This window comes from Coturnix japonica, chromosome 1 (genome assembly GCF_054131305.1).
Source record: "Coturnix japonica strain WE chromosome 1, WE-NBRP24, whole genome shotgun sequence".
NCBI lineage: Eukaryota > Metazoa > Chordata > Aves > Galliformes > Phasianidae > Coturnix > Coturnix japonica.
Window position 1 is genome coordinate 161,208,735 of NC_140663.1, and position 24,472 is coordinate 161,233,206.

The window sequence follows — 24,472 nt, forward strand, 5'->3', positions numbered from 1 at the left end:
ATGTAGAATAGCAGAAACAGCCCATTGCCCGTGAATGTATTTGTGATGGGTGACCAAGATTCAAAGCCCACATTTGATTCAAAAGAAGATCAGTACCACACTGAACCTTGCATTTTGCTGCTCTTATGAAGTTGTCTGGTGTGCAGTAGTATGTACTGATATACACATAAGAATGTACACTATTGTTTTACTCAGAAGTAGTAAACTCTGCTTTATACCCATGACAGCCTCTGGAAGGAGGAGCACTCCCAGAGAACATGTAATTGCCATTGGTTTGTTAAGCTGGATGCTGTCCTACTTGACTGTAGGTTTTACCATCTCTTGACTATATTTATACAAACCATAGAAACAGCAGAGCGAAGAGCTGTGTGTTTAAAATGCATAGATTTGTATTCCATTTTACTTGGTGTATCTGTGCTTCTGCCTGGATAGATTACTCAGTGTGAGAGACAGGTGGAGAGTAAATGGGATTGAAGAGATTTAGAAGAGTTTAGTACATATCTACAGCTATTTGCTTCTCAAAGATGATGACGTTTCATTACATGCTAATTCTTTTCACAAAGCCAATAAAAGAGCAGTTTTTTCTAACTGAAATTGACTTAGAAGACAAAATGTGTAAACTTTTTTTTTTTTTAAAACTGATGGCACATGAAATGTAGGTTCCTATGACCTTGTTCTCCACACTTCAGTGCAGGGGTAGTGAGCTTAAGGGCAGGAGGTGAAGGATTACTCAGGAGGGTGCCTGTACAGACACTTCCATTTGGGACTATGATTTGATGAAGGACAGAGCAAAGGAGAGGAAGATGAACAATGGTGAGTAATACTCTGTGTACTGACAGAAGGGAGAATTTACTTGGTGAAGTAAAAGTGTCCTGAGAGAGGACATCAGCTTTTGAAATATTTGCTCTCTTTAGCTAAGGTTGGTTGAAACGCTATTTGTCTTCTACTCTGAAATACTTAAGGAACAAAGGAACAATGGCAAACTGATCATGCTAGAATCTCACAAGGAAATTCTGACTTCTGTGAAGCTGATTGTAATACTCCTCTTGACTACAGTGACAAGAAAGATCTGCTTTCAATTTATGGTGAATAAAACAGTGACACTGTGTACAAAATCTGTCAGAAGGAACAAAAGAAATCAGAAGTTAAGGGTTCAAATTTGTGTCTTGTGCCATCCTATCATGGTTTCCAGATAGCTGCTGCACAAATACATTTCTGACTGGAGTTATAAAATGTGATTAAACATAATATTGCTGAAATACTGCTGCTTTGCCCAGGACAGGTTTTAGACAGCCCGAGAGACAGTAATGAAAATTACAATTTGTTGCTTCTGTCGTCAGGGATGGATGCTGCCCTTGTACAGATACAGTGTTCAGAAATGACAAACCATCATGTCTCAGAGATGACAGCAGGCAGAGATTTTAATTTACTTGTGTTTCAATTCGCTTCTATTCTGACATTCTACTTAATCAGACTGAGTTTTATTTAACTCTTTTCTGACAACTGACCTGCTTATTTTTCCTCTCCCTACAAAAGCAGATGGCTCAATGCACAGATGCTCATAGGCAGTAAAGCTGAATTGGCTTTGTCTAACTAAATATTTTCAGGGAATACCTGATTTGTCAGCTATTGCTTAGTGTATCAAAGCCAAAGGCATAATGTAGATGTGCTTTCTACCTAAAGAATTCAGCACTAACTTTGCAGCCCTCTCGTACTAACTGTGCTTGTGGACTCGTAAGCTCATTTTCTGTGTCCAGTGGTTGCAGTGTCAAGAACTTGATTCCACTAAGAAAGAGGAGAGATGATCAGGTTTGGAACAAATGAGGTAATTATGATCTAAAATGTATTGTTTGGCTAATAATTGAGTGTTCATAGGTTTTTGTAGATGGGAATTATGTCTTTGTTTTGTGTATAGCTTCTAGCAAAAGCAGAATCTGTGCCATGACTAAATCTAAAAACACTACTGCAACAGACATAATCATAAATCATAAAAGCAAGTGTTACTTACGTTTTGAAAGGAGTTATCATTTAATTGTTCATCTAAATATATTAAAAATATGTTCTCTGTTCTCTCTCTGTTTAAAAATAACGTCAATTTAACTTAGCATAAACTGCTGATACCAACCACTGATAAAATTAATATTTATTGAAAAATGCCCCACGTGGAAATAATTTTGTGATGTTGGAAGCTGGACATTTTGTTTAATTCAATACTGTAATTTGTTTCACTTCCTGAGCAAGACTGGTGCCTGCACTATCCAAAGCAATTCCAACTTTTTAATTGTTTGCTGTATTCGTATTGGGGTTTTATTGTGGGTTTATTTGATGACCAGCTAGAGCTTAATAATTAGAAAATGGAATGGCTGCAAAATTAGCTTTTGCAGCTTTTAGGTCAGGAGATGAATGCATTTCACAGCTTGTCTGTTTGAAATCACTTTCAGCTAATTGAAGATTTTCTCACTCCATTTAGCTGTTAAACCCTGGCATATGGGCTTCTGATCAGTTTTTCTATTCAGACAGACCCTTAGAGGGAATGAGTAGTGAATATGCTATTACAACAAAAAAAAACATTGAGACCAGATAAACATAGGATGGTTTGTTGTTCATATTGACAGTGCTGGAACTGTCCTCAACTCGTCAAGTATAAAGGGTTCAGTGGAAAGGAACCTCCCACACCAGCAGTCTGCTGGGAAGGGGCACTTCTCAGAGGCAAAAAGCCCAGCAAAGTAACCCTTGGATAACTGTCTCTATAATTACCAAATACTGTTTGGAAGTTTGCTGCTGCTCAGGAGTTGCTGAAATACTCCTAGGGTAGCAGTTTGACATATGATGCCTATAGTTCATCTGGACAGTGTTTTTTAAATTAATTATTCATTGTTTCGATAGGTTAAGGAGATTAAAATAGCATGGACATCCTTAGGAAACATGTTATGAACTAGGAATAATGGATTAACTAAAAAAGTACTAAGAAATATTCCATGATAGCATCTGAGACAGAAAATCTTAGTGAATATTTTGAACAGTAAATATATCAGTTCATATTCAGGTTGTATTTTAAAGAAGGAATCTTGTTACAGTCCAACAAGTTGGTCCCTTTGAAGGTTTATCTGTGCCAGAAGGGCTTGACAAGAAATCAGACTATATATGAGGGCTGCTCCAAAAGTAATGCCTCCTATTTTATGATGTTGTCCCACAGTGTCAGAGGTGGATGGTTGCATCTTCCCACAAATATTCCATTATATTTTTTGTGACAGATGACAGCAGAGGGACAGTCTGACACAGTGGTGTCTAACATGAAAGTGTGTGTGGAGCAAAGATGTGGGATTGAATTCACTGAGATAGAAAGAAATGGCACCCATTGATATTCATCGACACTTGGTAAATGTTTATGAAGACCCCATAGTGCATATGAACACAGTGAGGTGGTGCGTTTTAGCAGTGGCAACAGCAACGTGAAAGACAAGCCATGTTCTGAATGGCCATGCACAGATGTTGGATTGCATCATTACCAGTGACAAAGCATGGTGTCACCACTACAAGCTGGAGTCAAGTCCATGGAGTGGCTACATGAATTCGTATGAAACCTATGGTGACAGGCTGAAGGAACTGGGCTTGTTCAGCCTGGAAAAGAGAAAGCTGTAGGGAGATATCATTGCAGCCTTGCAATGTTTGTTCTTTGTGTTTGTTGTTTCCATGAAAACAAATATGAGGCATTACTTTTGGAGCAATGGATGTACTGACCTCGTGTAGTTAGCTATCTTGCTTTAGTAGGATTGCAAGATGTGCAGCTAAATTGTGCCCTGGCTGCATTTCATTTTTGTGCTGCAGAGAGTTGGTGTCCTTTTTTAAAGAGTTATTACCATTCTGGGATGATGCGTTCACTTCATCAGTTAGATTTGGAAATTGATCACTCTTCAGATGGAGAACTGCGGGGGAAGTTGAATGATGTCTTTGTGTGCTTGTGTTGGTGCTGTAGTTTAAAAAGCAATTGCAAAAATGAATTGCAGCAGTGGAGTGAAATGAAACTTCACTTGACCAGTAGCATTCTCATATTTTCATTATTCTCTGTGGCTAAAGCCAGAGATGACAGAACTGTGCTCTAAGTAGATGTGAAGACTGCAGGAAAGGAGTTTGCCTGACATTAGCAACCCCATTAAGGGACTGAATTTCATTAGCCTGTGTTGTGAATATTGAACAGAACAGAGGACTTGTTCGTGTGTTTACTGTCTTACAGAGAAGACATGTGTCTTGGGGGGAAGACCTGCTTTCAGTTTAAATCAAAGATTTAAGAACCGCTTGAGAGCAGCCCTGTGGAGAAGGACTTGTGGGTCCTGGTGGGCACGAAGCTGGACATGAGCCAGCAGTGTGTGCTTACAGCCCAGAAGGCCAACTGTGTCTTGGGCTGCGTTAAAAAAGGGGTGGCCAGCAGGGAGAGGGAGGTGATTGCCCCCCCTCTACTCAGCTCTTGTAAGGCCCCATCTGGAGTACTGCTTCAAGGCCTGGGGCCTCAAGCACAAGAAAGACACAAAGCTCTTGGAATGAGTCCAGAGGAGGGCCACTAAGATGGTCAGAGGGCTGGAGCACCTCTCCTATGAGGAAAGGTTGAGGGAACTGGGATTGTTTAGCTTGGAGAAGGCTCTGGGAAGACCTCATTGTGGCCTTCCAGTATTTGAAGGGAGTATATGAACAGGAGGGTGAATTACTGTTTACATGAATGGACAGTGATAGGACAAGGAGGAATGGTTTTAAACTGAGACAGGGGAGGTTTAGGTCAGATATTAGGTGGAATATATTAATAATGTTTTTGTCACCTGCTGGCGTATTTTGATATACTGTCCACATACCCCCAGTTTGGATCATGGATGATCAGAAAGGAGCTTAATCATCCAAAGTTATTAACATCTCTCTAGTCAACCATATGTTTTCACTGAACCAAAAGTACTTAGTGGATAATTTTCAGATACTGTAATATAGAATAATAATACATGTCTTCCCTCTGTATCCTGCATGTAAAAGCTATAAGCAACATTTTCATGCTGTAAAAGACTTAGGAATTTATCCTGTCCTGGATAACATCACAACATGACCTCAAGTATCTGTTTTCCTTGGAGGGAAGTGTATGGTGCCTAGCCAGCAGCATGTGTATCAATATCACAGAGATTTTAGCAGTAATAATGTAGGCAAGTAGGACTGTTAGGTACCTTAAGGGGCAGTAGGACTGAATAAAATCCAGTAGGAAATCCTCGGTGGCTCTGAATGGATTTGAATGGTGCCTAAAATTTGAATTAACAACCTTAAATCCACACTAGGAAGAGAGAGAAAGAAGATAAAGAACTCCCTGATTTCTGTGGCAAGCTATATATGAAAAACATTGCTTACAGTGGAAGACCTGAGAAAAGGAAACTTTTTCCAGTTGCTGAAATTCTCCTTCCTTATCATTCTGTGCTCAGATCTGGGCTTTTCCATCTCACCAATAAAGGGGGCTGTTAGAACACAGGAGGGAACATCCTCATTTCTGGTACTATAACAAAAGCATTAGCCCTGGGGGAAGACAATTCACTAAAACCAATTTTCAAGACTATTTCCCCCAAAAAATGTAATGGTAGAGATTTTTAACAGGAGCTCTGTTTCTAATCTCAGGAACTGTTCCTAATAACTGAACTGTTTTGATTCAGACTTCCCCCTAAGTTCTGCCAGCAGAACTGGCCCAGGCAGGAGCTTTCTGACCCGGTGTCTGACATCTGGCAAGTACTGAAGAACTAGAGACTGGATCCCAGGGAAGGAAGTATCACATGATATCAGTTCTAGTTGTCAGCTTCACTTCTCATCCCTACAGTAACAGTTATCATTTCAGCCACTTCAAGAGGAGAAAACTTCCATAAGGTGAAGGATACCAATGGGAGAACTCCAGTGGCCATTGATATTCACGTTGTAATGTTTCACAGCGGTGCTAATCAGAGAGCCCTTAAGTCCACAGTTTGCCATCCAGTACGAGCAGAAATCACTTTGTGGGTTATCATTTTATTCTACAAAAATACTAAGACAGAATGTGATATCGTAAGCAGTGATTGTAGATAACACTGAAATAAGATCTATCTTAACCTGAAATCTCAAAGCTATTAATTCAAGCCAAACTGTGCCATATAATTACATTCGTTATTCCCTATGCTACAACATTGTATTCTGAAGACAACAACCATGTGATACAGCACTTTCAAGCAATTATGACCTGTACTGAAAGTTACTGAAGCTCAACTAATTGTCTAGCTAAAATTCAAAAGGCTAGAGCTTCTCCTCCACCTCTAAATTCCTTTTGCTCCTAGTGAAATTACAGACACTTGAACTGATGCAAGTTTTGCCATCGATTTCTGCAAATCCAAAGAACAACCATGAGTATTTATTGCCTTCTTCCACTTTTCATGTGGCTGACAGAATATATTTTGCAATAATTCCCAGGTGAGGCAGTGAAATCTTTAATTTCCATTTCTTCTCTGAGTGACATGGGAAGTATTTCTGTGTAAGCAGTACATATCATAGAGTTTGTGGCTTTGATGTTGATGCTTTTTATTTCATTTTCAGAAGAGGCAGCAAATTTCTACTCAGTATATTGCATATTAGAGTCTAACACATGCTATCATACATCTGTGTAGATGAAATAACGTTTGTTTAGAAATAGATGTAAAATTGATGGCTGGAATAAAAACAGATAAATATTTTTTTGCAATTTTCTTGAATTCTCTTGGCTTATCACGAGCAGTGAGTACACAGTATGCTACTTATATGTTGAATATTTCTACTTTTGTTTCATCAAAATTTGGCTTTGTGTCACCCATAAACACTTGATATCAGTGCCAGAGAGGCTAATAGATCATTCTTGTCCATAAAGCCTTGAAAATTAAACAATGATTTTGATTTGCCTGTTCAAAACTCATTTCTGCTTGTCTCTCTATGCAGGTACAAAGATTTAAAGGTTTGAGCACGTGACTGACCATAAGTGATTTTCAGACTGTGTGTTTATTGATTTGTTAAATTGGTTTGTGGATTTTTTAAATTTTATTTTATTTTTTGTAATGGAAACAAAAGTAAAAAGACGGAAAATCAGATAAGAAAAATACATGTAAAGCTTACTGAAATATCATTTTTCTCTTCCTCAAAGGTTTTAAGCATCTGACACCAGAGAACTGTGCACTGATAGAAGCTGTTACTCTCTTACAAAATAAAACCAAGCTGTGTTCCCTACAGATACACATGAGCAGTAATCTCCAAAGCAATCATTTCTTGGCTGGTCTGAAACACATTTCATTTGCTCATGTGCTTCCCCCAGAGGAATTTTCAGTGTTATGAGCCCCACTGAGTAATACAGCTTCATCACACAGCTCCATTGCATTAATTTTTTCTTCCTCCATTTTGTTCTTGTATCACTCACTGGTGCTCTTCTGAATGGAACCCTTCAATTTGCTCTATCTGCAAACCTGATGAATTGTGTTTCACAAAGGTATTCTTCAGCACTAAAGATTTCTAATTCAGTCCCTAGCATCGTGGCTAAATTGAAACAGAAAATTGGCATGCAGTAATAGACCTTAGCTTCAATAGAATTTACAATTAGCTTAACCAAATTAATTAGATTCAGAGATACTCATGCAGAGCTTTCTGCAGTTGAAAGAAAAATCTTAACACAAACTTAAGAGCTTATAAACAGAGTGGAGAACAATATCTTATTTGGACAAGAGGGAATGGTTTTAAACTGGAATGGGGGAGATTTAGATCAGATAAGATGAGGAAATTCTTCACTCAAAGATAGCATGGCACGTGAACAGGCTGTCCAGAGGGACAGATTGGATAGGGCCCTAAGCAACCTTGTCTAGTGGATATCATCTTTGCTCACAGCAGGTATATAAGAATTGTATGGGTTTTAAGATCCCTTCCAACCAAAGCCATTTTGTGGGACTCCATCACAGTGGGCTCTGCTTAGTGCCAGGTTTCCCAATGGCCTGGTGACACGGTTGAGGACTGCATAGTACCAGTCAGGCCTTGTGACTGACTGAGGCCAGTCCAGCTCCTGGTCGTCTGGGTCCCTGGGCAGCCTCAGGCCACTAGAACACCTCTGGGAATCAGCAGTAGGTGGAATGCTGGGGTGGGGATGGGGGTGGTGTGGGAATCCTGGAAAACAGCTGGCCTTTTTAAAGATGGATCTGCCTGCATGTTACCTTGGGAATAATGCTTATCATTGCCAAGTACATGCATAATTTCTTGTGCCAGAAATGTCTTGATATACTTATTTAACACATTTATCAGTTGTGGTCAGCCTACTTGGCTTGTTACATAAATGTTCTCTTTGGCAGAGAGCACCAAGGTCGACCAAGGCCGTATAAACAGAGTGATGTGAGTAGATGTGACCAGAGCTCACATGACATTTGGTTCTGGTCCTCTGCCCCTTCCCTCCCATCTACACCTGGCAGAACAGATTACTACTTTCAAGAATAAAATCCACAGTGGGAACAGGCAGGGGCTCTGCCGCGTTACCTAAAAAATACTATGCCATGTTTCAATAAAGAAACCTGCAGGATATTGTGCAGATTGGCAGAACTTCCTGCCTTTAGGTATTTTGCTCCTATAAGAACTTATGAAGTGAGATGATGGTGTTTCCTCTGCAGTGTGTGTGCCTGGTACTGTGGGCTAATGTACATTGCTAAATGCTGAAGTGAGTGGCAGTTCACAGGCATAAACTTTGCAACATTTTAATTAACCTGCTTATTTTGTATAGAGAGTGCACTTCTTTTAAACAGCATCCCTTAAACCTGTTTGCACCTTTCTATCATCTCCCCTCCTGCCATGGAAGTGCTTTCTGTACTAGAAGAGCACATGAGAGTGTTAAGTTGAACTCCTTTAAAGGCTAATAATGCAATTGTATGCTTGGTTAGGTCTGATGCCTGTCAGCTTCTGCCCGACTGGGGAATAGATCACTGTTGCTACAGTGAACCTTATTCTCCCAGCACATCAGAGGCTGACTGTGTATGGTGTGCATAAAAAGTTACCTGAATCTGGGATCATTAGATAATACTGCATACTGGTTTGCTGTAACTCAGAAAGAGTTCTCTTCCCAAATCCTACTGACTGCATCTACGCTGAAGCCTTGTTGTATGCTAACATGGTAGTGGAAGAAAATAATGCCTTTCAATAGAGCTTTGCACTACCTCTCTGCCCAACCTTGGAAGTATGGATCTTACATCCTAGGATGCGGTGATGTACTTTATCCAGGCTGCAAAATAAGGTCTGTAGGAATAAAATGAAAAGAGAACTAAGCAGTAAAAGTAGTCCAGATGGATAGTTGTATAAAGACAAACAAAAGCAAATAAACAAAAAAAGAAACATCCAATAAAAAGTAAGAAGTATTCCACAAGAAAGCCACAGTTCAATATCTTAATCCTGATCCTTCAGTGAGAGGTAAAAATGTCTCCAGATAACAGCCCAGGAACTGAGAATCGTGGATCCGATAGAAAAACTAATTGTCAGTGTTTTCTCTACACCGTATCCTCTATTAAAACCTCACTGTTCTGTAGGCAGTAATTACTAATTTCTGGCCCCGCAGCATCTATAATATTATCACCTCTTTCTGCTAACATTTTCTTCTGCTCCCTTGGTACCCACTGCCCTTTTCCTTGGAAAAGGCAAATTCAATTAAGTTAAAATCAGAGCAGTGATTCATGCTCTCAGTTTACCTTGGAGATTTAGAGCTGAAGAAAGGGCTTATGTGCTTGAAAGTCTGTAATTGTTTTGCAGCTCTATCAATCAAAGTTACCCCTGTAAACATTGCCTTGTTCAAATCCCTGGATCACCGTAAGCCACAACATCGCGTTACAAAAATGAAGCATCGTTGGAGATTGAAAAGAAGAAAAAAGTGCATACAATCCAATATTACTGAGAATCTGCTTCTGCTCTCTGTGTCATTTCATTAGCTTTGTTTTTACCCAGAAATTTGTATGTCGACGTGATGTGGCAGCAGGGGGGTTGCAGAAGGGATAGCAGCATATCTGACTTATGTTGAGTTAGACTTAACTATTCAAACTCATGAGAGGCTTGACAAACACCAGTCATTGCTCTCTCTTCCTCCTGCCCTCCCTTTGGCCATACAATTTCCATTGTTTGTTAGCATCTGTTTATGTCACTGCTTGCCTGTGCCTGGTACAGATCAGCTGGGCTGCTGCATCCCAGGCAGGGAGGAGAACAGCTCCATTTACTAGAAATTAGTTATTGTGGTATAAAAGAAAAACTGCTCAGCAGCTTTATTGGTCAGTGATCTATACAAAAGCTTTGATCTAAAGATGTGGAAAACACAATGAAATAATTTCTAATTATCTACATCCACATTTCTAAACCTTGTATGAGCTTTGCCAAGCCCTGTTAGAGAAATGTGGTATCGAAATGGAAAGTATTGAAATTGTGAATGCAATGTGGCAGAATAGCAAGGATCTTACACTGTACCTGTTCAGCCTTTCCTGAACTGAAGAAAGGAGGGCTGCATTTGGATACTGTTGGATGACTTCTGTGCTTTCTCCATTAAAACTCTAGGAGCGGGCCTTGTTTCTAGGTTATTTTCCTAATTTTTACTGTGAGGGGAAAATGAATGTAAATTTGTCTAGTGCTCAGTTAAAGTCTGGAGATAAAGTTCCTGCTGTGGCTCATTAAGGGATTATTTAAGGTTGTGTGTGCAACAATGAAGCTGAGAAGTGTGGTTCATAAGCAGGGCTTTGTTGATCTGATGCTAACATCTGCACTAAGGAATGAAATAGGCCAAGTCCCACTAGTTGGAGGGTAAACAGCACATCCTGGATTCTGTTTCTACCTCTAAATTCTAGATTTGCCTTTATCTTCTCTCGTCCTCTTGTTCTATGCTTTGTCTCCTGTCTATAGCCATTAGATGCTCCTGCTACGCAGTCTCCAGTTCTTTCAGATTCTATTCAGGACCTTAAAACTGGGCAGGGTACTCCATATGACCTTAGTAGCAGAGAGAGTGGTCATGTCCCTTAGCTTGCTGACTATGCCATGCCAATGCAGCCCTAATGTGTAATTGTCATGGGAATATGCTACAGACTTCCATAGGTCCTTTTGATCAGAGAGATAAAATATGAGCTGTATGTGTAGAAGAGGTGAAAGAAAGAAGTGATGAGTGTAAATGTTTTAGTTGATCTTTTACGTGGGGAAAATGTGGTTATATTAATGCATTTGTACATTAGAATAAGAAAAAACAGTGTTTTAATGTATTATCAGAGACTGTAAATTGGGTGCCTGTATAACGAACTGCTATGCAATACTAAATGTTATTCATTCAGATGCTGTTCAGTACTTAATACCTCTTTGAGATGGTCAAATAGCAAACTGGAAGTTAAATGGAGAACCAGAAATGTTACTGTTTTGCAAAAATCCACTTAAATTGTCCTTTTTTTCTTTTCCTTTTTTTCCTTTGTTTTTCTACACACAAAAAAATCAAAGCATCCCAGGTAAACAGAGGGGGGGGGAGGGCAAAATTATTGAAAGAATGACTTGGCTGAGTTTGTAAAATGAAAACATCAGTATTAAAGGTGCCCTAGGAATCTTTGCTTGATAGGAACCTGACCTCTCACAACTTGCACCTCAGGTCCAGGGGAACTCAGGTGCAATAGGTGGAACTTAAAGTGTGTGAAAAGTACTTAATTGAAGACCAAAATGTCAGAAACTGATATTACTAATATTATTTCACCCATTATGTGCTGACTCCACCATTACAGTATGGTACCTAATTAGACATCAGTACTTACAGATTTTATTTCCTTTATTTTTAAGCCTCCTATTCTTCAGCAAAATGTTCTTAAATTTGAAATGTTATTACTGGGTAAGTAATACATATCTGATCTCTTCTGTCTTCTAAAGCAAACCTTGACGAAGAGAAAAATCACTGACAACAGATGGGAAGATATGACTAATTTCTCTCTTTTATCTGTGATTAAGTTTTACGTAGACATCTTGAATATACAGTTTTCCATATAAAAAGCTGCTATTAAGGACATGAAGAGATTTTCAGGGATTAACAAGTGCAGTCTGGGACTTTCTGCATTTCTTAATACACTGTATTTCAGTGCATTGAGTAGTTTCTTTTGTCTCTTTCCAGAGTTTCACCATGAAAGCCATCAGTGCTCCTGACTTGGTAAGAACAGTCAGTCTTTTCCCATGTGATACTTGTCCTATTGATTTTAAGAGAAACACACTTTTCTAGTGCTTGGAGATACGCAGAATGTTTCTAAAGACCAGTGAATTTGCTCAGTCTTGGCATCTTCATTCTTAAGAGCCTTTTCAAAATGTAAATTAGAGACCAAGTCTACAGAAACAGAAATTTTAGAGCACATGCTAATTGCAGAAATCTGAGATGCTTGCTCTGAATGGTGGGTTGTCAGTCAGGCTTGCATTACCGTGAGCTCTGTGGATTTGTATCGCTAGCTTAGAGCAGCTCAAGAGGAAACACGAACCTTTTCTCTTACAGGGAGTGCACAGCTAACTCCCAGATCTATTTTCTTGCCCCTGAAGCTCTTTTAATTATTGAGATCTTGTTAGCATAATTCAGCAACTTTAAAAATGAATCATATGCAGATCAGTTAGCAAGGAAGTGAAACGGTGTTTTGTACACTGCAAAATTGTAACATTACACAGTGATCTCTATCAGAAAGCTCTGGGGCTGTCCAAGGGGTTTCAGACTTTTTCTGATGACTTTTTCTGAATGAATATATTTGCATAATAACAAATCAGCCAACCAAATCAAAGCAAGAACATCTCAAAATCCCATTGTCAACATTTGCTTTTTTAAGCTTTAGTTTTATGAATACATCTGTTAATAAGAATTATAGAATCAAAGAATGGCTTGGGTTGGAAGGGAACTGAAATATCACTTAGTTCCATCCCTCTCTGGTGTGAGCAGATTTGCCAACCACAAGATCAGGCTGCCCAGGAACCCACCAAGCCTGGCCTTGAACAGCCCCAGGGATGCGGCATCCACAGCTTCCCTGGGCAGCTGTTCCAGTTCTTCACCACCTTCTGAATGAATATAAGGAGATGTATATTTTTTTCTACTGAACAAGTAGTAACTCTTCATTTAAAGAAAGCTTAGCATTTAGATAGTTTAAATATGTTCAAATGGTCACATTTGTGAAGATAATTTTTAGAATTCATTAGAAACTGGAATGTGATGAGATGATAGACAACCAAGCAAATGCTTGGAGAGACATGGTGTTGTAGTTATCACGAGCAGCAGTCACAGAAGGGACTGGTGAGAGCTCATGGCTCCTAATATATTTCTGTCTTACAGCATCATAAAGGAGACTTGGGCTGACATATGTTTGAGGTGTTGGGGCTCATGTCATCATGTGGTTGGAATGATGACAAATAAAAGCTCTGGGAAACAACAGGACAAAATGTTACTGATGGAGGAGTGAAGGGGATCTCTCTTGCATTCTGCAGATGTACAAAATAGTTTCACTGTCTCGTGCAAGATGCAGTTGTACCAGGAATGTCCCTGCAGAGTTGGGTACTGCAACAGGAATTCTTCCCTTCACCAGCTCAGTAGTTTTCTTTGTGTAAGAGGGCAGAGGAAGGTCCTCCATACTAATTTTGCTAGACAGTAAGCCATGAGAACTGTGTCCGTATTCTGCCTGAGTCTTCTAAGTACCAGCATGTGATTTTCCTTCATGTGGCAGTGGTATGTGTGAAATTTGTGCCCTGGAGTGAGAGCTGGAGAAGTTACTAATGTATATGGAATTACACAGTACAGGAGTGAGATGTATAGAGGAGACACCTGCCATATGTAGTTGGCAAGAGAAAACATTAACAGCAAAGGAGAGTATTGGAGGATCTTAAATGCTGAGTGCATTTCTGCTTTTGACCTGTGAGCCTGTCGCTGCCAGCAAAGCTGCACAATGGGGATGAAAATAGCACATGTACACATGTATGGTGCAGCTGAATTTGGGACATCCTCTTTAAGTTATACTCAGCCTTCCTGCAGCTAGTGGGAACACTTATGTAATTGCTGTAGAGACAGCAAGGGATGCAAGACAGAAAATGCATTCTGATAAGAATTAAATGTGAACTGAAGACACGAGCATTTCTAGGCTCACAAGAACAGTGGAAAGTATCTCTTCAGCAGCAGCAAAAATAATGTATACAAGTGCAGGTTGCAAGGAGGATTATCTTGGAGTATAAATTAAACCTGGAGAGGTGGCCCAGTTTGCACTAGCAAAAAAGCCAAAACCCAAACAACCGAAATCAAGCAATGAACAAAAAAAAACTAAATAGCGCAGGAAAGAGGAGGCAGAATGGAAGAAATCTCTTCTGGGCTGGATTGAGAAATGACTAGGAAATTAGAAATAAGATTTAGCATGATTTCCATCTCACTCTCTGTATGTGATTATCTGAGCAGTGAACTCTTCAACAAATGTCAGGATCTTACACATCACAAGAAGTGCTATCACTGCTCAAGTATCCTGTCTGCTGCTGAGGTAGAGGACATTATGCGAGTTCCTTGTTTGAACAAAAACAATAGCAGCTCCTGCAGACAGTTAATACAATTCTCCCCTTCCAGACACTGTTCTTTTAGCGAGGGCAGTAAAGCTGAAACTGTGTTTGTAGTTTTGGAGGCCATTTTATTGTGGAAGTTTTGTGTGTAATGTGCATTCCTATATCTTCTGAAAAGTTTGTGTTACCAGGGGGCCAGGCAGTGTGACTAGCAGCTATAGCGTGACTCCCAGGATCCTCTCCCTGAGGAAATAATAGGCAGTGGAGGGTTTATTTTGTATGTTTGTGATGACATATTACTGGCCTGTCTTGAGCAGGGCAAGGCTAAAGATTTTCATTGTCCATTCAGGGCTTGTGATGCTCTGAATGTCCTAGTGTTGTTTATCCTCCCATTTTTGAACCAAGATTGTCTTTGCTACAAGAATGAGGTTTTCCCTCTTAGTATGAACTTTATGTTAGAGAACTGAAGGCTCTACTTGTTCCTTCTGACATCACTTTCCTGCGGTCACTAATCACAGCTGGTGTTCTTGGTACTCCAGGGGTTATCAGCATCTCTGTGATTCCAGTAAATTAATGCCACACTTAGCATGGGCACAAACTTACCACCAGAATCAGCAGCTCATGGATCTCTATTTGGAAATCTCTCATAGTCCACAGATAGATGTTCTTTTATTCAGCCAGCAACTAACAAACACAATTCAGGGCTCCCAGAGATGTCTGGCCAACCATCAGACAGATCATGCTTACCTTTAGTGTGGCTTATCTCGCCCATTGAAGTATATCTTCTGTAAACATCTGACAGTCATTTGATGGACCACAGAAATCTTGATCATTAGCATTTTATCCATCTGCTTATCAGGTAACAGTCTCAAGCCATTCAGTCGCACAGTTTTGATATTTCTCTTTGCAAGCTTCCTGTGCTTTGGACCTATTTTGCATTACTATAACAGTTGTAAACCACAGTCTTCATCCCTGAGATGGGACCAAGCCATAGAGTGTCTAAAGATGAGGACAGACACCTAATCAGTGTTTGGGGAGTGAAACAGTGAGACTGAAGGACAGATTTTGTCTGTTCATGTCCGAAATTTGGTCAAGGAGATAGGCTGCATGTACCTACTGGATTCCCCAAATACATATGTTAATTCTGTAGTGTAGATAAGTTATGATAAGGGCAGGAGCTGCAAAGTCAGTTTCATCACTTGATGGGCTGGAACACCATTTACAACTAGTGTAAACTCTGTAATGAACGGGAGTTATACATTAGCTATACAAGTAGCTCTGGAGGCAGGAGTGCTCTGAGACAACTCATTGAAATGACCAGTTATGTATTCAAGTGTGCAAGCAAAGAACTATTTTGCTCATCTTTTCAAAACACTTTTCTCTGCCCACATCATCTCTCCTTTCTTACTGTCAGCTTTAATATAGCCATCAACACCACGCAGTCTCATTTGAGAGTCAGTGGGTCCTATGCCAAGCACCAGTACAAGTGAAATAGTGTGCTAGGATATGATTTCCTTTTCAGACTTATTGGTTAAGTGACATATGTGAGGTGGCTTACTTCAGATTGTTTTGTGCCTGCATGAGGAAGACAATATTTCCTTTTTTATCTTCTTGAATCATAAAGAATACCAGTTCCTTAAGCTTCTCTTCAACTAACCAGTAAAAATATAGATCATAATCTTAAGCTCAGCAGAGGAAAAGTACATTAGAGTATCTAGAACTTGTTTCTGAATTATTTGTGGAACTGTAGATAGATGATTGTCTGCCCATTTGGGTTTGTTTTGGAAGTTTAATTGTTTTTCTTTAAAATGTTATAAAATTAGATTCAAAATGTTTGAATTTATTCTTTTGTTAAAGGAATCAAGAACACGTAATGTTTCTCAGTTGGACAATTAATCCCCAGATTAGACCCTTTTCTATCAGTGGTTATCAAAAAAGGAATGTTAGAGCTACAAAGATACAATCTTTTTCCAAAGATGTTACTGAAATTATTTGATCAAATTGAAGATTTCTGGTGATGATAGCTCAACTGCTCTGATATAAATGTACTCTCACGTTCAAATTTCCCAAAGGATTATGGGCATCTTTCTGACACATACATTGTCATTTATTTAGTTTGGTTGTTAGTGGCATTACTAACCTTCCAAGTACATTACAGCAGATGTCTCCTTTCAAACTAGAAATGTTATGACACAAAGTTCCCTCTCTCAAACACTACGGAGGGAAGCCTTGGAGGCGAGGAGCTGAGCTGAGCTATGGAAGGTGTCACAATTCACTTCCTGAAGTTACTACAGGCTTCCTCCATGACGGCAAGCAAGCTGTTCTACTGCAAGGCTACACATTAGAGTCCTTTTTTTCACCACTAGGACTCACTGCTTTCAGTAATGTGTCTATATGGATCTTTTTCTTGGGTGTGCACAAATTGCGGTCTACCCACACAGTCTACACAAACTCATGGTTTTCATCCACATAGAACCTCAACAGTAAAGCACCATACAAGAAACAATCCTAACATTTAAAAGAGTTTTGTAAAGTAGCAGAATATTACTTCCAAAAATATTTTGATATGCAAGAGCCTTACCAGAGACGACCGTACAAGGAAAATGAGTTCAACTCCTTTTTTGTAGTAACAGAAATCTATGGAGTTCCAAATGTCATGTGGAAGTAGAAAAAGAAGTAAAACCAAATACTTGAATATTGACCTATTTAACATCTTTATTAAAGATCTTGACAAGGGGATTGAGTGCACCCTTGGTAGGTTTGCAGATGACACCAAGCTGGGAGACACTGTTGATCTGCCAGTGGGGAGAAAGGCACTACAGAGGAGCCTGGATAGACTGGATCGATGAACCAAGGTTAACTGTTTGAGTTTTGATAGGGCCAAGTGTTGGGTTCTGCATTTTGGCCACGACAACACCAGAGAAAGAATTACTCTTCATGCTTTTGGAAAAGGGACAGAGACTGTAATGCTGTAGGACAGGGAGTCCCTCAGCAGCTGGTGCCACAGGTAGGTCAGAGGCTGCAGTGGCCCATGGTGGGGGAATAGGAACGTCCTCCATCATGGTATATGAGCAGATGCACAGGCAGGGCCTTGGCAGCAGGGCTGCACCCAGCCAACTCTCACAGGGCACGGCCTTATCACTGGCTTGGCAATGTGCAAACCTGGGAACCACGGGAAAGGCTTAGAGGAGCTACTGGTGATGGGAAGCATGTTTCCAGGGCCTCGTGGTTAGGACAAGATCAGAAGTGCTCCTTTCTGTCATAGGAACCAATGGCAATCAACAAGTGCTCAGCCACATTTGCATGGAATCTGGGAAGGAAAAATCACTCCTCCCACTGCTGTGCTATAGGGCCCTGCTCCCCCTCCCTCTCATCACCTCCTGTCTAGCTTCCCATGGAGCTGGGAGAAAGGGAATGACTGTGATCTTCATATTCACAAGGCACAAGTGCCATCAGGCACCAACTCAAGAACAACTCATTGCTTTTTTTATTATACGGACAGCAGAAGGCAGCAGCTGCATCCCAGGCAGCACCAAGCCTGCTATGTCACAGTCACATCACCAGGGGCAACCGCCAGCTCCAGGAACCACCCTGCAGCTATGACAGCCATGTCATAAGAGCACAACACTGGTGGGGGCTGTGTTCCAGAGTGAGCTTGGTGTCACAGCAGCCTGGAATGCTGACCAGAAGGGCAGTGCCAGCCAGAGATGCCACGGAGCACCGGACTGACCAAGGGCTGTGGTCAAGGCAGAAGCAGTCCATGGGGATGGATGTTGGCTGCTCCTCCTCTGCCTCACAGCCATACATGGGGACAGGGACACAGAGCGTCAGGGACAAAGCAAGACGGCAAGATGCTCTAGTCCTCACCCTGATTCATCTCCCCACAAGAGGATTGTGATCTACAGGACAGATGAGTATTTCCCATACTATAACCCACATTGGTCCTAGAGGACCGTGGAAGCTCCTCAGAAACAGGTGAGCAGGGAAGTGCTGGGGAGGGCAGCACAGGGAACCAGGGCTTGTCACTGCTCCTTTCTTCCTTCCCATCTGCCTTCCAGATGGGCATCTAAACAAACATGGAGCCTGAGTAGGACACGTGCCTATCCTCATCTCTCAACTGGTCTCCACACTGACATACAGAACTGATAAGTCAGCCACAAACAGTATCCCTTCTAGTAACTAAGGGATGCTGGGAGCTCCACAAGATCTCCCTTACCTCACTCCAACGTTTTATACCACTTTGTTGATCCTTGGCCCCACTGCAGGTGCTGCAACTAGACCTATTGATTGCAGTGGCCTTTTCAGTGCATGGACACGGAAATGAGTGGCAGACCAGCAACGCAGTGAGCAGGGCAATGCTGGGGAGGGCTGCACAGGGTACCAGGACATGTCTCTGCTTTTTTCTTCCTTCCCATCTGCCTTTCAGATGGGCATCCAAAGATGGAGCCTGAGCAGGACACTCGCCTATCCTCAGCTATCTACTGGTCTGCACTCTGTCATACGGAACAGATAAGTCAGCCACAAAGAGTACCCCTTCTAGTAACTAAGGGATGTTGGGAGCACCACAAGAACTCCCTTCCCTCACCCGAACATTTTATACCACTTTGGTGAACCTTGGCCCCACTGCAGGCGCTGGCACTAGAGTTATTGTTTGCAGTGGCCCTATCAATGCACAGATGTGGAAATTACTGCCAGACCAGCAACGCAGTGAGCAGGGCAATGCTGGGGAGGGCAGCACAGGGTACCAGGGCATGTCTGCTCCTTTCTTCCTTCCCATCTGCCTTCCAGATGGGTATCCAAAGATGGAGCCAGAGGAGGACACGTGCCTATCCTCATCTATCTACTGGTCTCCACGCTGACATACAGAACAGATAAGTCACCCACAAGCAGAGCCCGTTCTAGCTCCTAAGGGACCTTGAAAGCTCCCCAAGATCCCCCTACCCTCAACCCTATGTTTTATACCATTTGTTGAGCCTTGGCCCCACTGCAGGTGCTGTCACTAGACTTATTGATTGCAGTGGTCCTCTCAATGCAATGACATGAAAATGACTTGCAGCCCAGCAACCCGGTGAGCAGGGCAATGCTGGGGAGGGCAGCACAGGGAACCAGGGCATGTCTCTGCTCCTTTCTTCCTTCCTGTCTGCCTTCCAGATGGGCATCCACACAAAGATGGTGTCTGAGCAGGACACATGCCTATCCTCAGCTCTCAACTGGTCTGCACTGTCATACAGAACAGATAAGTCAGGCACAAACAGTACCCCTTCTAGTAACTAAGGGACCTTGGATGCTCTGCAAATTCCCCCTGCTCTCACCCTAACATTTTATACCACTTTGTTGAGCCTTGGCCCCACTACAGGTGCTGGCACCAGACCTATTGATTGCAGTGGCACTTTCAATGCATGGACACGGAAATGACTGCCAGACCAGCAACGCAGTGAGCAGGGCAATGCTGGGGAGGGCAGCACAGGGTACCAGGGCATGTCTCTGTTTTTTTCTTCCTTCCCATCTGGCTTTCAGATGTGTATCAAAACAAAGATGGAGCCAGAGGAGGACACACGCCAGTCCTCAGCTATCTACTGGTCTCCACACTGGCATAACAGATAAGTCATCCACAAACAGCACCCCTTCTAGTAACTAAGGGATGCTGGATGCTCAGCAAGATCCCCCTGCTCTCACCCTAACATTTTATACCACTTTGTTGAGCCTTGGCCCCACTACAGGTGCTGGCACCAGACCTATTGATTGCAGTGGCACTTTCAATGCATGGACACGGAAATGATTGCCAGACAAGCAAAGCAGTGAGCAGGGCAATGCTGGAGAGAGCAGCACAGGGTACCAGGGTTTGTCTCTGCTTTTTTCTTCCTTCCCATCTGGCTTTCAGATGTGTATCCAAACAAAGATGGAGCCAGAGGAGGACACGCACCAGTCCTCAGCTATCTACTGGTCTCCACACTGACATAACAGATAAGTCATCCACAAACAGTACCCCTTCTAGTAACTAAGGGATGCTGGATGCTCAGCAAGTTCCCCCTGCTCTCACCCCAATGATTTATACCACTTTGTTGAGCCTTGGCCCCACTGCAGGTGCTGGCACCAGACCTATTGATTGCAGTGGCCCTTTCAATGCATGGACACGGAAATGACTGCCAGATCATCAAAGCAGTGAGCAGGGCAGTGCTGCGGAGAGCAGCACAGTGTACCAGGGCTTGTCTCTGTTTTTTTCTTCCTTCCCATCTGCCTTTCAGATGTGTATCCAAACAAAGATGGAGCCAGAGGAGGACACGCACCTATCCTTAGCTATCTACTGGTCTCCACGCTGACACAACAGATAAGTCAGCCACAAACAGTACACCTCCTAGTTCCTAAGGGACCTTGGAAACTCCGCAAGAAATCCCTGCCCTCATCCCAATGTTTTATACCACTTTGCTGAGCCTTGGCCCCACTGCAGGTGATGGCACTAGAGTTATTGATTGCTGTGGCCCTACCAACACATGGACATGAAAATGGCTGGCAGACCAGCAACGCAGTGAGCAGGGCAATGCTGGGGAGGGCAGCACAGGGAACCAGGGGATGTCTCTGCTCCTTTCTTCCTTCCTATCTGCCTTCCAGATGGGCATCCAAACAAAGATGGAGCCAGAGGAGGACATGCATCTATCCTCAGCTCTGAACTGGTCTGCACTCTGTCATACAGAATAGATAAGTCAGCCACAAACAGTATGCACTCTAGTTCCTAAGGGATGTTGGAGGCTCCACAAGATGCCCCAGCCCTCATCCCAGTGTTTTATACTATTTTGCTGATTTCTGGCTACACTGCAGGTGATGGCACTAGAGTTATTGATTGCAGTGGCCCTTTCATTGCATGGACATGGAAATGGCTGGCAGATCAGCAACCTGGTGAACATTGCAATGACGGGGAGGGCAGCACAGGGAACCAGGGCATGTCTCTGCTCCTTTCTTCCTTCCTATCTGCCTTCCAGATTTGCATTCAGAGTTGGAGCCCGAGCAGGACACGCACCTATCCTCAGCTCTCAACTGGTCTCCATGTTGACATACAGAACGGATAAGTCATCCACAAACAGTACCCCTTCTAGTAACTAAGGGATGCTGGATGCTCAGCAAGATCCCCCTGCTCTCACCCTAACATTTTATACCACTTTGTTGAGCCATGGCCCCACTGCAGGTGCTGGCACCAGACCTATTGAATGCAGTGGCCCTTTCAATGCATGGACACGGAAATGATTGCCAGACAAGCAAAGCAGTGAGCAGGGCAATGCTGGAGAGAGCAGCACAGGGTACCAGGGCTTGTCTCTGTTGTTTTCTTCCTTCCCATCTGGCTTTCAGATGTGTATCCAAACAAAGATGGAGCCAGAGGAGGACACGCACCTATCCTCAGCTATCTACTGGTCTCCACACTGACACAACAGATAAGTCAACCACAAACAGTACCCCTTCCAGGTCCTATGGGATGTTGGGAGATCCACAAGGTCTCTCTTCCCTCACTGCAATGTTTTATACCACTTTGCGGAGCTTTGGTCCCACTGCAGGTGATGGCAGTAGAGTTATTGATTGCGGTTGCCCTACCAACGCATGGATATGAAAATGGCTGGCAGACCAGCAACCTGGTGAACAGGGCAATTCTGGGGAGGGCAGTACAGGGTACCAGGACAGGTCTCTGCTCCTTTCTCCCTTCCCATCTGCCTTCCAGATGAGTTTCCAAAGATGGAGCCAGAGGAGGAGACGTGCCTATCCTCATCTATCTACTGGTCTCCACACTGACATACAGAACGGATAAGTCAGCCACAAACAGTACCCCTTCTAGTTCCTAAAGGACCTTGGAAGCTCCCCAAGATCCCCCTGCCCCAGTGTTTTATACCATTTTGCTGATTCCAGACCCTACTGCAGGTGTTACTACTAGATTTATTGATTGCAGTGGCACTTTCAAAGCATGGACACGAAAATGACTGCCAGATCATCAAAGCAGTGAGCAGGGCAGTGCTGCGGAGAGCAGCACAGGGTACCAGGGCTTGTCTCTGTTTTTTTCTTCCTTCCCATCTGCCTTTCAGATGTGTATCCAAACAAAGATGGAGCCAGAGGAGGACACGCACCTATCCTCAGCTATCTACTGGTCTCCACGCTGACATAACAGATAAGTCAGCCACAAACAGTACACCTCCTAGTTCCTAAGGGACCTTGGAAACTCCGCAAGAAATCCCTCCCTCATCCCAATGTTTTATACCACTTTGCTGAGCCTTGGCCCCACTGTAGGTGATGGCACTAGAGTTATTGATTGCTGTGGCCCTACCAACGCATGGACATGAAAATGGCTGGCAGACCAGCAACGCAGTGAGCAGGGCAATGCTGGGGAGGGCAGTACAGGGTACCAGGACAGGTCTCTGCTCCTTTCTTCCTTCCCATCTGCCTTCCAGATGAGTTTCCAAAGATGGAGCCAGAGGAGGAGACGTGCCTGTCCTCAGCTATCTGTTGGTCTCCACACTGACATACAGAACGGATAAGTCAGCCACAAACAGTACCCCTTCTAGTTCCTAAAGGACCTTGGAAGCTCCCCAAGATCCCCCTGCCCCAATGTTTTATACCATTTTGCTGATTCCAGACCCTACTGCAGGTGTTACTACTAGAGTTATTGTTTGCAGTGACACTTTCAAAGCATGGACGTGGAAATGACTGGCAGACCAGCAACGCAGTTAGCTGGGCAATGCAGGGTAGGGCAGCACAGGGTACCAGGGCTTGTCTCTTCTTTTTTCTTCCTTCCCATCTGCCTTCCAGATAGGCATTCACACAGATATGGAGCCAGAGGAGGACACGCGCCTATCCTCAGCTATCTACTGGTTTGCACTCTGTCATAGAGAACAGATAAGTCAGCCATAAACAGTATGCATTCTAGTTCCTTAGGGACCTTGAAAGCTCCCAAATATCCCCCTGCCCTAACCTCAACGTTTCTTACCATCTGCTGAGCCCTGGCACCACTGCAGGTGCAGGCACTAGAGTTATTGTTTGTAGTTTCCCTTTCAAAGCATGGACATGGAAATGGCTGGCAGATGAGCAATCGAGTGAGGGGAGAGGTCAGCACAGGCAGCTGCTTATCCGCCCATGTCTGCGCCTGGACAAGGCACCGGCCGAAGCATGAGGAAAGCACACGCACCGCTCTGCACCGCTCTGTGGTCCTACAGGATCTGATGATCCACACTGCATGGACAGTGTCAGCTCCAGAGCATCTCCCAGCTACACACTCCACCACAGACCTACCTACACGGACATTCTCCTTAGAATACAGCTGTTTATGTCTGCCAGCCTTAGGATGAAGTCCAGATCTTGAATATAACATACATCAGCATTCTGAGGGACCATATGGACTGTGTACAATTGAGCTTTGAAGATAAGGAACGGATAAGAAACTATAAAAGATGAGCGGACCCAACTGAGAAATACCTGAGACACTACATCCAGAAGAGAAGGCAAGGACCGTAACTGAGCATGCTCCTGAAACCAGGGATGAAAGTTTACGAGCGATGAAGAATGTCAGCTTTCTTTCCTTGAACCCCAGACAACCACTGACAAGCTATCACAGAATTAAAGTACATGTATATATCTCTTCAAAATAAACTTTCTGATTCATTAAACCCACAGTGCTTCTTCCATCTCATATTATCAATACCACAAACTTTTTTGGGGAGTGTTTCCTTGTTTTTGTCGTCTCTGAGTATTAATGCATCTATATATGACAGGATCACAGAACAGTTTGGGTTGGAAGGGACCTTGACATCACCTAGTTCCATCCTCTCTGCTGTAGGAAGGGACACTTCCCACTAGATCAGGTTGCTCGCAGCCCCATCCAACCTGGCCTGGGGCACTTCCACAGACAGGGCATCCGTAACCTTGCTGGGCAACCTCTGCCAGTGTCTTACCTCCCACACAGTAA

General features: G+C 42.8%; 1 protein-coding gene and 1 long non-coding RNA gene across 2 annotated transcripts in view; one reads left to right on the top strand and one right to left on the bottom strand.

The window, feature by feature from the left end:
• The window catches only part of LOC146762819 (uncharacterized), a 57,571-nt gene that overhangs the window by 26,724 nt on the left and 6,375 nt on the right, over nucleotides 1-24,472 (bottom strand). The gene's annotated exons all lie outside the window — the stretch shown is intronic.
• Nucleotides 19,574-24,177, top strand: LOC146762820 (uncharacterized; the record flags this gene model as incomplete). The annotated part of the gene is made up of 2 exons (XM_085511718.1): nucleotides 19,574-19,789; nucleotides 19,892-24,177. Coding segments are annotated over 2 exons (498 nt in total), but the record flags the coding sequence as incomplete, so codon positions are not given.